The sequence below is a fragment of the Papilio polytes genome, unplaced genomic scaffold (genome assembly GCF_000836215.1).
Source record: "Papilio polytes unplaced genomic scaffold, Ppol_1.0 DF824381.1, whole genome shotgun sequence".
Lineage (NCBI taxonomy): Eukaryota > Metazoa > Arthropoda > Insecta > Lepidoptera > Papilionidae > Papilio > Papilio polytes.
The window spans coordinates 325971-341288 of NW_013524823.1; the positions used below are offsets into that span (position 1 = coordinate 325971).

At 31.5% G+C, this 15318-nt stretch overlaps 1 protein-coding gene across 1 annotated transcript in view; it reads left to right on the plus strand.

Moving 5' to 3' along the window:
* The window catches only part of LOC106111926 (glutamate receptor 1-like), a 93847-nt gene that overhangs the window by 39820 nt on the left and 38709 nt on the right, over positions 1-15318 (plus strand). The window contains exon 2 of the mRNA XM_013294134.1: positions 4311-4460. Coding sequence (XP_013149588.1) covers positions 4311-4460 — 150 coding nt within the window. The remainder of the gene's footprint in view (positions 1-4310; positions 4461-15318) is intronic.

Below are 15318 nucleotides of genomic sequence, written 5' to 3' on the forward strand. Positions count from 1 at the left end.
GAGAATGGCGCAGCCACAGAGTGGATATGTGCGGGATGACGCGGTATTAATCTGCGTCGGGTAAATAAATGTGGGGCGTATGTCAGCTAGGAAGCGGCGTCGAGGCGGCGACGAGACGGCGGCCGTCTCAGGAACTAGTCACGACCCATCTTGGTCGCACTCAAGAGAAATGTCAAGTGTAATTTAGGAAGCCTCACTGTTATAGGGAGTTTTTCGACAATCTCGAGAGTATATTAAACACCTTGCAAACAGAAGCTTCTCTTATCTGTTTGATTTCGACGAAAATTTATGTCATTACATGAACTAAATTAAAAACAGTACTAAAATTATCTTATATTTTTTTGTTCATTATAAAATGATTAAAACAAACTTGAAAATTCCGTCCCCTTCAGAAAGTGCTATTCGCAACAAATAAATTAATAAAATATATTTATTTTTCAAATATCTATCCGAGTTAAACTATGAATGATTAACTAAATTGTCACTTAAATAAATTCTAATTTTTATCTCATAAATTCTATAAACGATTGAGGCGCCCTTGACAACGACTACTGAAGTTTTTGTTTTTCTTAGAGTTTGATCTGAGCAGAAACCTTTCTCAAACAACTACAAATTTATCATCATTATTGAAGCCAGCCGTAAAATTTACATTGACCTAAAAGTAGTTCAGTTTAGTTTTGTTATTTTGAAATAACTAAATTCAACTCAGTGTTATAGATTTTTGTAATATTTTCTAACATATATTTATGTTTGTAGCTATTTCTGTATTCTAATATTGTATTCCGTTTTATAATATGGAGTAGATGTGACATTTCGTATACAATACTAAATAATCTCCAAGGCCCACAATCAAGGGCCTTTTTAGAAGCAAAACGCAAACTCTCAACTAACACAAGCGTTATGACTTTCCTGGTTATTATGAAGCATATTATTATGAGCGTCGGTGGCTCAGAGGTTCAAGCACTTGACTTCTAATCTACAGGTCCTGGGTTTAAATCCCCATGTACATGCATTCTTGATTTTTTGATTTTCATTTGTACATAATTAATCCCATGTTCTTCGTAAAAATTCAAGTATTGTTAGTTATTGATGGTGACAAACATTATTATTTTGTATTAAATTTTATTAGTAACATAATAGTCAATACAAATAATACAAGCACTATCAACATTTAAGGTAAAATAAGGCATCATTTCTGAAATTATTGTACTCGACCATAATTGAATTAATAAGGTATTTTCACTGCAACGGCCGTTCAATTTATGTATGAGAGGATTATTTAAACTATCGCCAATATTGTTATCGCAGCTTTTGTAGCCTTCCATAGAGCTCGGAATCGAAATAACAAATAATGTAACAATTATTTCACTTGTTCCCTAGATATCGTCTAGAATTCAAACAAATATAAATCTAATTGTGCAATATATTTTTTCTGTTCATACTTGTAAGACTTCTAACTCGAATTTTAAACTCTTCTTTTCTAGTCGCCAAAGGCACGTTGAATAGAATCTAAAGAAAAAAGGCGAAAAATCGAAGACATGTAAAATCCATTACCAACGAAGTACACAACACGCTTTCTATAGAGTGCTTCATTTAACCTCAAACAATTTTGAATTTTTGTGAAGTCATATTAAGTCGCATGTAACTCTATTTTCGTAATAGCTTTATGTTAACTATCTGAAAAAGTCGAAGTCAAAAGTAAGTCAAAAGCTAAGTATGAAGTTATAATGGATGTTAGCACCCATCCATCTAAACTTTAATATTACTAACAAGTAAGATAGATATACGTTTAAGAAAATCCACAATCTCATGGTTCAGACAAAACAAATGTGATATTAAGGGAGAAAGGATTCGGGCTACGGAACGAAATACTGCCATTTAATATTGGACTTAACAAAACGATACCAATAATTCTATTGATATTAACGCCTGTCGGGGCAACAGTTTATCTTAGTTACCCTTATTAATAACGATTTATTATATGCTATTATTATTTTGTGGTTCACTAGCGCAATAAAACAAATTAACTGATAAATTTACTATGCCAAACATTTGTTTAAATCATCGTTACTATGGTGTTAGATATATTTTTTGATTATTTTTTTATTAATAATCGTGATTAAAACATTATTTTAATAAATAATAGTAAATTGTCATTGATCTGATCATCATATAGAAATAATGTAGCATGTGAATGTGCTGTGTTACCAATATTTGTTTTAAAAACTTTCTGTAAGTTTGTTATTTTATTGTGACGGTTAAATACCATTGTGATGGCTTATAACCCAAACTGAATCGATTTTGAAAAAATGTCATTATATCCGTCTTCTTTGTCATAGTGTATATAACTTCATTACTCCCCTATAGTGAAAATAAGAATTGAAATTCTAAAAAAAAAATAAAGAACCGAGTTTAAATCCCACTTGCCAAAACTTTTTTTCATTTATATCGTCATCGATTAGATTAGGTATTACGGATTTTTTAGTTTTAATTAATTAAATTTAGAATAACAATTTGTATTTATTAAGGTTTACAGTAATAGAATTAGTAAATCATCCTAGCAATATAGCATAAGTGATATCTGCAGTATGCTGTATTACGCGAGTGGATCAGATAGACGTGTTGAGTGTGTACTCTATTAGTAACGCTGCGGTCAAACTTGATTCAAGATGTGCACTACAAGGTGTAGTGTCAACTCTGGTATGCGGGACATCAATTACTACATGTTTGATTTACTGTACTGTAACCAATAGCAATACAAATTACACGGAAACCTCATCAATCTGTAATGTAACAAACCAAATTATTAAGTTGTATTGAAATTACACAAGTTATTTATAAGTTGTTTCTCCGTTTAACAATTTTTTTTCTATAAATTCATATTGACTTGGTTTATTCGTCATTTAGTTTACGATTCTTTTATAAATGTACAGTTAATTTAGAACTAAAGTTTTGATTAAAATATAAGTGACATTAATATCACTTAAGTTATTTTTTTTTCATCTCATAATTAAGTGTTCTTTACTTCAAGCTGTAATAGCACACAAATTAAGTGACCAAACTACATGTCCTATTACCGTTGTTATTTATAAATCCAGTAAAAAAATCTTTCCTCGTCCTCACGCTTCTGTTACAATAAGAATAAGCCGAGGCATATTTTTTTCACGGCGCCATTTTCAGCTTCAAATAAAAGTCGAAATAAATGCCACTAGACATTCGGGCTTTCTCAAGCAAATACCGAAAAAAATCTGTTTCGTATCAAAAGCGTTACTGTCTTTACTTATTCAGAGTTCCGTAGAATATTTTATTGTACACAATATCAATAGTCAAAATCACTGCCATACAAAAAATATTTTTTTTTGCGACCAAGTATTTAGTTTTAAATATTCAGTAATACAAAAAGCTAAATTCGCTCAACATCGAACATACGGTAAATTCTAAAGAACTATAGATTAAAAATGTTCAAGTTATTAAAAAAAAAACCACTAGATATAAAATCACTAAACACTATTGTGTACTCTAAAAGCAATAGCGATTTGTTGCAAAACCGAAGCAATAAATCTATATTTTTCTCCAACCAGACTAAAGCTATAAATTCCATACCGGAATACGAGCAGCGCGTATGCTCGCAAAATAATAAATTCTATGTGCCTCACGCACGCCCTTCTCAAATTCACAAAGCTATGGCCAGCCAATATTCATTGAAAACATAAAAACTAGTTAGACTATTTATAATTAGCTACAATTTTAGCGTAACATAAAATGTAGTGTGTTACCTTTTAAGCTGAGTTGGATATTATTAAATCAATAAAGATGTAACTGGCTGATCTCCACTGGTAAATCTATAATCTATTTCTGGCAGTATTCAAAGCTATGTTAGAACATCAACAATCACGTTGTGCTAAAAAAAAACTTAACAATTTTTACGTGTATTTCGGCAGTGGACACACACGTTTACCAAAGTGGATTTTTCATAATTTCGAACCTAAGATTAATAAGACAAATTAAATGAAAACATGCGAACATCGGAGTATTTGGGTTATTTGCAGAAATGAAATGGTATGACTATATGAGGCGGTTACTTTAAACTATTTTTGTGCGTGTACGATAAGTTGTTTATAGGGCCGAACCTTTCGTTCTTATATCTAAATGTTTACGAGCATCCCTTTTATCGACTTGAAATAGGTTGTAAAATTGAGTGGTGAATTTCATAAATTATTTCTTGGTTTTGTCGTCATAAAACTGTTTACTGGTTTTTCGACACAGTTTTTGTTATATTCTCTAATAAATGTTGTTTTTTATGTTCACAGGCGCGGTCTTCGATAAAACCACGGACGAGATACAAGAAGCGTTCAAGCTCGCTGTAATACAGTTCTCAAATGCGAACAGAACACGCTGGGAGTTTCAACTCTTTGTTGATGTTATAAACACAGCAGACGCCTTCAAGTTATCACGACTCAGTAAGTACACTGTAATATAATCAATATCATAAACACATTGATAAATAATGTATCACAATGTCATCATCATCATCACCAGCTCACTATAATATGTCCCCGACGAGGAGCTCGGAGCCTACCCGAACTTAGGGTAACTAGATCATAGTCAACCACGCTGGCCCATTGCGAGTTGGTTGACATCACACATATCTTTGAATTTATTTGCCGATATGTGGAGGTGTCATCACGACGTTTTAATTTACCGTAAGAACACTGGGTAAAAATAGCTTGTATCGGATTCGAATCTATATCGGTCTAGTGGGGGGTTTCAGATCTTTTTATATCGATTTCAGAAATTGTTTACCTGTTTATGGTATTTGTACCGGTCCCTTTAGACATAGATAATAGACAGTAAGTCCCTTGAGGCCTAATTTAAAGTAGTACATGATAACGATTTGAATAATTACTCAAAACTAACTTTTTCTTCTAAATTTATCTAAGCTTGTTACTTAACGTTTTTCTTACTAAAGACTTTTGAAATACTCTTAATTAGATTAATAGCAATATACAATGTATTACTCTCGCTAAAGTATTAACGAAGGATCTATAGAATTGCTTTGCGTATACTGTTAACAATATTGAATTGAATAGGACAATAGCTGTACTCCAGAGGCATGCTGCGATTGTAATCATTATTTACCCAAGGGGTACTAACTTATTATTGGAAACTACTAAAAATGTTTATTTTCATTCCCTTTTAAAAAAAAATAAGATTTGTTATTCGAAAAATTTGCAACTTAACTTAGATTTCACTTGTTTGAAATCTAACTTAAGATTAATATAAGACTTGTCATTGGCTAAACTATCAACTCACATCTGTCGGTTTTGAGTGCCGAAACATTATGTCGTCTCTTTGACATTTTGCACAATTTACATTCAATTATTTAAAAAAATATTTACACTATATTTCATGCAAATAACTAATTGTTGAAATCATAAATTAAATACCAAGTAATTAAGAACATTAAGAGCGCAGGCACACCTTTTACTAAAGTATCGCACAATTGTTTAGTCGCGTTTTGATTCCTATGAACTTATGGAAGTGCGCACACTACTCGATTTTTACTAGTGCAAGTACACAGTTGAATGGGCTGCGAAACAATTGATAATCGCACAACCGTTGTATGATAGTTTAGTCAAAGGTGTGTCCCCGCTTAAAGAAATTAAAAAAAAAACATTTTTAGCAAATATGCAATAGATGCCACATCGCTTGATTTAATAGTTTTAATTTACTTTTATAAGTCAGCAATTGCAGCAGCAATATTTGAAATTGTACAGCGAATAACACGATCGGAAGGCGAACGAAGGAACAGACAAAATGACTAATTAATTTTAAAAAGCTACAAGTTAATTAAAAGCTAAAGTTTCCACTTCATGAACATTAGTAATTCAGGAAATGAAATAGGTTTAAAAAACAATTAAGTCATAAAAATGAAACTTAACATTTTCTTTGCTGTACTTTTACCGAGTGTTTTTATTAAAGTGAAAATTTTCTTACGTTAACAAAGAACCGCTAATAACCTTTAGGAAATTAGCTTTTAAGTAAATAAAAAATAAATGACTATTTACCTACGTATAATACTTTATATTGGTTCGTTTAACACTAGACATATCTCAAAATAATAGCAAATGCTTTCAGCTGTCATTATTAAGGTTGATATTTCAATGTTTCCTACCTCAGCCATTTTGCCTAAAGCCGGATTAACAACGTTTGATCCAGAGTTATATGTAATCCAAAATTAGTCTTGAACAACTTCCGAAGAGCGTCTATTATTAAAGTCGATTTGAAAGTACGAACTAAATTATTTGTAGAAAATAACATTTGTAAATGAGAACTGTTTACTAGTGACAAAAACTTGATTTTGTTAGCGTTTTGTTTCACCTTGCATTACCATTTCTAATTTTGAGATTGATAACAAAAGTTTGTGTGTACATAACATTTTAGATTGCTTAGTTAAAAACTGTCAGTTTTTTTTTTAAACGATTGATGATTGAAAAAATGTATATACGTATTTACAAATTATGGTATTACACGTCTTTGTTTCATATTGTTCATATTATTATAATAAAGATATTTACCAAAGTAGATTATTAAAAGGTTGTTTACAGGCCGCCAACAGCTGAGTCAAAGAGTCAAACCTCACAATTTCAAACTCTATTGTAAGGTTTGACAAATTTTTGCATATATGCACACGCGACGTGAAATAAAGCATGTTCGTCCTCTCTGCTACCATTCTCGACGATTATGCAATTCAGCTTTTTCAAACTATTTTCAATTCGTCCGTGAATAGCTTAGGCAAAGCAACGTTCACGTCCGCTTGTTTAGGCTGTCCCTAGTTCGCTGTACTATGTGTTTTGCCAGACTGTATAATGCCAGTCAATTTAGCATTCATTTCAACATTCCTTTAGTAGCCTATTGAATTTGTATTACAAATAAAGGTCGGAAAGTAATGTAATGAAATTTTAAATTAAATAATAAAAAAACATCTTTGATCATACGAGTTACTAGTTGTTGCTCCCGACTTCGTTCACGTGAACTCTAGCTAGACAATGTAGCTTTCTAATGGTGAATGAATCTTTGATATCGGCCAAGTAGTTTATGAGTTATTTCAATACATACATAAATACAAATCTTTCCTTTTTATGATTTTTGACCGACTTCCCAAAAGAAGGAGGTATTCAATTCGACGGTATGTCTTTTTTTTTTTTTTATGTGTGTTACGGCATAACTCCGCCGCTAGTGGACCGATTTGGATAATTCTTTTTTTATCCGAAAGGTAATGCTTGCAGGTGGGTCCCATTTTTTTGTTTAATTTTTTAATATAGATATAGATACTAGTATAGATTATACTTATAAAGATATTTCAAACAACTATTGCTTAACTAAGATTGTCCGATGATCCGACGCTGAACCGTTCACTTTTATACAATTTCGATTTAGTGAAAGTATTATGTAATCAATTACAAACGATGACTGCACTATCTACGTGCAAGTATTGCGTTCTAATATGTTGTCTTGAAATAAACATGATTGGATTAATAACTTACGACGCATTTTTATATATTATTTCGATTAGATTCTGTGCAAGATACGTTTAATTTTGTGCGGAATACGTTACGCTGGGTCTGAATATGCGTCAGTTGCCCGCAGTGCAAAACGAGGTTGAGATAAAATGCTTGTATGTATTACAGTTGTTTTACGTATATATAGATGTACATACTCGCTAATATATACATTTCTTTTTATATTTTATATATTATAATAAATCTATAAATTCACATTATTTTTTATACCTAATTTTTTTATTTGTACTCTAAGTCAATAATAAATATTTAGTTAATCTTATACGACTAAGTTTTCAGATGTAAGTAATATTGAAATTAATTAATGCTAAGTATTACACATACAGTAAACAGGGTAAACGCTAAGTAAAGATTGGGGGAGACTAAAAATTCCGGATTTACAGGTTTTTAAACCCTTTTTATGAATAACTCAAAATCTGTAAAAGATTAAAAAATGGAACGATATTAAAGACTCGTCTTAAATATCGATGTCAAGTCATTAACCGACACGTTAAGCTACCCTTTATAGCTTAGGGATTTAAAAATCGAGTCGTCTTAGTGGGATTTTTTCACGGGGCCTCATTTAAAACAGCGACTCGAAGATAAAAAGGGACTGAGCGCGTTCGTAGAGCGCGACTTCCTGATCAAAACACGTCGGAGACTAATGACGGCTTCGCGAATTTTTATGGGGGATTCCTCTACTTGGGCCCCACTGTTTGTTCGAAGATATCCATTAAATTTCTTCCCTCGAGCGACACATTCTTAGTAAGTTGCGACTAGACTAGCGGGGTCTATATTTTTTTATAAAAATAACCAGCTTTCGCCCGCGGAAATGTTCGCGTGGGATTAAAAAAAAACAATAGTGAGCAGCCTAGGTATTCTTCCAGACTACCCTCCATATCTAAACCATATTTAATCGAAATCTGTTCAGCCGTTTAGGCTACAAAACTTTAACCAACATCCAACCATCCATCTAAACTTTCGCATTTAAGTAAAATTGTTTTTTTTTGAACATTTTTATTCTACAACCTAACTGCGGGTTTGAACAAGAAAGTACAAGTTGGTTAACAAAATGCTAGTAACTAAAAATGCTTTAACTAATTGGTTAGGAAATGATACTAGAAATTCTGTGGAAATGTAATTGGATGTTCTTATTTCAAAATACGAAGCGAGCTATTTAAGGTTGCCTTGAAAAGAGCATAAGCAGGCATTTACTCAAGGTATAAAATCAGCATATAATATTTTCTAATTTCGGTACCGGTGTATCTGGCAACTTGCCAGATTCAATTTAATCTTTGTAGTGCGCATTGTGGTCAATTTTGCCACGTTTTCTCGATTCGTGTGCATTGCTGCCGGGTACCGCTCACCGATCTAAACAAATATCATGAAAGATTACTGCGCATGCTTTGATCTTAAATGCGGTTTTCATCATGATGTCAAATTCGTGTTTATTATCTACTATCTTTCGCCCGCGACTCCGTCCGAGTCGAATTAAAAAAAAACAAAAGTGAAGAGCCTATGTGTTCTTCCAGACTATCCTCTACATCTACACCAAATTGCATCGAAATCCGTTCAACCGTTTTGTCTAAAAACTTTAACAAACATCCACCTATATATATAAACTTTTTCATTTATAATATTAATGTGATTTTAAAATAACATACATACACTCTAAAGTTATGAAATTGCTTATTATGATTTTAAAAAGACAAAATGAAAGTTCTACTTTAATTGATCAAGCGTATCGTAAATATTTAAATACTAATAAATAACTATTAAGTTAGTAAATAATAACAACAAACTACTTAATGTAGTCTTACAAATGTGCACTTCATAGATAAATGCTTACCTTCACTTAATCCAGTTAAACAGAGTTTCCGGTGAGTACCTGTACTTAACAAACTTAGTGTTTCGGTATCATTGGAGGCCAGGTCGGTACGTTTGCAAACATTATTCTCGGCAATAATCTTGCCAAGTCAGAGGAAACTAATAAGTCACATGGTTTAGGACGTCACTCACACAATACTCAATATATGTTGTGTGAAAATTATCATTATGTTAATACATGAAGGAAGAATTGTGTACATCTTATGAAGGAATTTGAGCGAACGTGTAAGCGTATTTGACCGAATTAAGGAGGAGATGGCGTGCATAAAACTACTATTACTATAACAATACGTACGTTTTCTAATTAGAGTTATTTATAGTTAGTAATAATATGTTACACGAAAAGGCGGGACTTCCTATCATAGTAGCTATAGAATTCTTAAATGGAAATCTCAACATTAGGGTAACTTGTAAATCTATTATTACACCTATATATCATTTTTATTACATATATTTAATATATACAAAATAAGCCACATAAAACTTTAATTTTCTTTTTCTAATGTATGCATTATTCGCTCTTGAAAATGCGACTTGACAAATCAATTGGAAAGTCTAGCATCTGAAATCTACTACAGTACTATTACATGTGGTGTTTACGCTAACTCGAAACAGAGTCACAGATACTAATTTGCTCTAAACTTCAACGTCGACACACTTCCAATCTTGGTAGGGAAGTACGCAATAATTTGACAACTTCAAACTATCATTTAGGCTCTCGTGACACGAAACAGATGTCGCTTGTGGTAAATAAATTACAGTCTAGAGCTTGAGTGACTCGATCGTTATAGCTACCGTATTTATTATGCACGCTTTTTAGTACCCGTTCACAACTGCTATTATGAAATAATGGCAATTAAGAAACGGTTTCATTTTAAAAAAAAATAATTACTCAGAAAATTATTATAGTTTTTTCAAGAACCAGACTAAAAGATAGACATTAAAGTTGATTGTGTAATTATTTTAAAAATACATATAAAAAATGAATAATAATAGAAATAGAACATAATATTAAAAATGTAATCTTTTATGAAAAAAAATCATAACTACAGTGCTGATAATAAACTCGAACTCAGACGACATAGATTAAAATGTAATAAGCTTAATATTACGAATATATGTAACATTTGAAATGAAAGTACTTTCAATCTCTAGCATATTAAACCTCTTATCCCAGAAGGGATTTTGGCAACAAAAAGTAAATCATATCGGATTTATATCAAACAAACTAACAAAAATCTGATATTACAATAAAAATATACTCTATTCTACTTTCCGCTTTTTTAGTAACTTAATACATATGAACGAATAATCCATGGAGTTTAATTAAATAAAAGCAATGTTAGAGCGTCAGAGGCTCAGTCTTGGGTTCAAATCCCGCCATGTACCAATGTGATTTTCGATTTTTCGAATTTTAATATGTACATAATTTACCTAACGCTCTTACGGTGAAGGAAAACATCATGACTCAATCTGCACATATCGGCGAAGAAATTCAAAGAAGTGTGTGAGATAACCAATCCATACTTGGGCGAGGTCGATGGCCTAGTCACCCTAACTTAGAGTAGAATCTAAGCCGCTCGGTGGGGACGTTTAGTAATCTGATGATGTGATGATGAATAGTGACAGTAAAAGAATAATATTTTAATATTTATTATTAGAGAATTGGTATTTAAAATAATTATAGACATTAATTTCTCACAGAAACAGAAACAGAGGTGACCCTACTAAATTGTTAATTCACAATCTTCACCTTACCCTGTAGTCGAAGGACGTGGGTGCTTAGTGAGAAATTTCATTAATTTTCAAAAGTTAAATCAATTTACGGACTTACGAAGTTTAAAAGTGAACTCAGTCCATAAACTGTCAAATTTGAGTAATGAATACTTTACAGGAAGGCAGCATTAGTCAGATCTTGTAACAGCGCGATTTTACGATGTAATCTAAAATAAGGGTTCAACAATCAATCTTTTAAATCTCTTTGTTCCTATTCTAACAAAGAAGTAATAGGTTATGTTAAATGGAATACATACCTAATTTTACATTTTATTAAAAAAAAAACTGTTTTAATCAACAACTGTGTAGAGTAATCCAAACAGTCCAAAAATCCAATGGCACTTAGTTTATTTAAGGAAACTAGAAAGAAAATGTTTTTTGGGCAAAAACTTTTTTATTAAATCTTTTCAGGCCACGATAGCCGGTTTTGGGTCACTACTCACAACATTAAAACCTTCTAGGTACCGTCTGCTTTAATAGATTTGGATAAGGCCTTTATTGTCCTTAAAGTTTTAAAAGTGAAATTACATTGATTTTAAAATGTATTAAGTAAAAACATTTTATATTAAATTTATTTCTTAGCCGCTGTTTTTTTTTTAATTAATGTGTTTAATTTGTATTTAAATGAACCGATTTAACAATTGCAAATGCAATAAAAATATGATATCAAAGGAGCTTAAGAAATAATTTCGACATTTTTAAACTTAACTAAAAAATGTATATTAATATCGACATATCTTTCATAAGCATTAAAAATATTTAATACTATATTTTAGTATTTAATTTATTTAAAGATAGAACCTGGACAAAAGTAGCGCGGTCACGATCTCCTGTGGATAGGTATTCACATAACAATGCATAGTTATTGGGAAAGAGGTGCTGCTCGACCGTGGAGGTATTTGGGTCTTGGAGAATTTTAAAAGGCATGCGGATGGGACGCCGTGAAACCAGGATGGTGGAATATGCGTATTGTTTTCTATGTTTACATTTATCTTGAAAAAAACAAACGAAATATTCTTTGTAGGATTTATTTTGTACCATATACGGGTTAAATAATTAATTTTCTTTGCACAGTTTGTTCGGAGATACCAAGAATTTTTTTGTAAACCAAGACATACATTGTTTTTATTTGTAGTATAAATTTTTAAATAAAGGAGAAAAAGTTAAAGAATTTAAAATGAGGTGACATTTTACTATCTTACTAATATTATAAATGGATGGATGGATGTTTTTAGACTTTGTATCCTAAACCGCTGAACGGATCTTTATAAAATTCGGCATAGATGTAGAGGATAATCTGGAAGAACACATAGGCTACCTAGTTTTGTTTGTTTTTTCTATTCCACGCGGACGGAGTCGCGGGCGAAAGCTATTTTTTAAAATAAAGAGAAAAAAGTTGAATTCAGAATGTCCTCTATTTAACTATAGATCTATAAAAAAATCATGCTAGCATTTGAATTTGCAAGTACTAATCCTAGAGTCGAATTCGCCAACATCATTAAACGTGAATAAACAGCTCATCCCAATCATGAGAACCCGAGTGTGTTATTGCCACGCCAAGGCAAAATTTAGCAAGGAAGAGATATGAGTAGCAAAGCACCCCATTTAGGATGAAAACGGTTCCTTCAGGCGTTAACTGAGTAAACATGGTCTTAACTAAATATGGATTACTGTATATTAAAATGTAGTTTAAGCCTTTGCAGTCTAAGATACGGGATGGGAATTTAACAACCTCTTCTGTTATTTGACAGAGACGTGGAACATAGTAGTGTCTAGTTAAATATCACTTTAAATTTAGGAAAAAGGAAACGATAATTTTATGTATGTGTGTAGCGATCGATATCTCGTAAAGTATCGATCACACAGTTTGTAAGTTACAAAATGTTAATAATTTTGACGAATAAATTCCAGTTATTGTACGTGTTTAAGTCAAAATTAAAGCCAAAATTTAATTTTGAATGGTGTTTATTTTATTAGATTTTATTAGACAAATTAAAAAAATGTTAACTCATAAACAGGGCAAATTTAACATAATTCGTAACAAACAATTTTAGCCTACTTAATAAAATCATAATTGGCTCGTGGAAGGGATTATTGTAAGAAAAAAAAACATCGAAATGTTTTAATACGTTTTTTCTTCATAAATTAAGAGGCTTAAGTACTTCACTTGTGAACGATTCGAAGTGGATCTTGCTTCACGGAACGAGCAATCGTCCAACGAACATTTTCCTCGTTATTAACATGTTATATTTTTCAAGAAAACGCTTCTAACGTATGAACAACTTATTCTTGATGCCTACATATACACTTCTCATTGTTATATCTTATTTTTTAGGTAAAATAAATGGTTAGGCAATTACCAACTTAACACATAAACAATATGATAGTCATATTGCTAAGAATCATGTCTAAATATTACATTACTATATACGTTATTATAAACTACAACTAATACAATAATTGTAATAATCAATCTAGAGCATCTATTTTATGATCACATTTAAGAATCCGCAAACAATAAAAAATCACACATCATGTAGTCGATAGATACAATTCTTAAATTAAATATTTAAACTAGTTGTGCTTTAAACTTTTAGTGGATTATAGTAATTGATGAATCAATGATTCGTCCAATAAAAACAATATGCCGTGGAATAGAATGTATTTGGAAATAAATCGATTTTAAGTTTAAGAATAATAAGCCATCCCTATGCACTGCAATGCACACCGACTACATCACAGATACTTTGCGCTTAGTGTAATTTGCATGCCCAGTCGCTGTTCTATTCAAATACAAGATACTGCTGAATTTTAACGTACATCTATAAAGAAATTTAATCCACCAACTTACATAAGCACTAAAAGGCAAATAACTGAAACAGCATTGTAATGTTTTAAATAAATGTTCAGATGTAAACATAAATCCTTTATCGATTCTGAGCTAAAAGACTATTGACTCGATATTCTTGTGGTGAAAAACATAGAACTTTTTTTTTATTTCTCCAGCCAAAATGGTAAAGTCGATATTTTAATAACCAAATAACGTTTATAATATCATTACAAATAAATAAATAATATATCCTTACAGGCAAAAAAAAAGTTAGATGTCTTAGAAATAAAATTAAAGAATTCTCTATTTGTATTACAAATTACAGCTATATACTTTTTTCGAAAATATTTATTAAAAGGTGCAAAAGTTAAAAAAATATGTACTGTAGAAAGTAACTCGTGTATAAACATGCGGGGGTTTAATGACTTTGAGATAAAAATGAATAAGGTAGTCCATTATAATATAAGAAGGTAAAGGACGCGAGTTGATATGAAAATAAAACAGGCTGTAGTTCACTTTAAAAAGATAATTTGCATGAAAATTATGACAGAACACGAGCAAGCCACCGGAGCTTTATTGTGGAGCGGCGAATATTGCTCGACGGTTGCCCGCGGAGCGGAAGCATTAAGGATCTATATGAAGCTGGATACACCATTTTGCATTATAACACTACTGCGAATTTTACACTTTATACAAAACCAGCAATGGATGTAGTAGAAGAGATAATTTCGCTTTCCAATTATCGAAAATCGTACTGCCACCAAAAGAGTTATAATTTAGCACACATGAACATTTTCTTGCTTTGTCATGTTTTTTAATTTCATTGTGTGCTACAATTTACTTCGATTAAGATAGAAAATTAATGTCCTCGACCAACCAAAATTAAGCCTTAAAAAACTATGTATCGATATTCAACTAATAGCCGGTTTACTAGCTACTTTTAAATATTCGTTAGTGTTGTTGGTTCGATAAATGGAATGCGTTTCTGAATTACGTAACTTAAGTTTTACTGCGTTGATACATATTTCAATTAGTCGCTAGGTAATCTAATCTAACTAATATTATAAATGCGAAAGTTTAGATGGATGGATGGATGGATGGATAGATGGATGAATGTTTGTTAGCGTTTGTAGCCTAAACGGCTGAACGGATCTCCATGAAATTTGGTACAGGTTTAGAGCATAGTCTGGAAGAACACATAGGCTACATTTTATCCCGGGAATAGTTGCGGTTCCCGTGAGATTCATTAATTTAGTTTTTTAA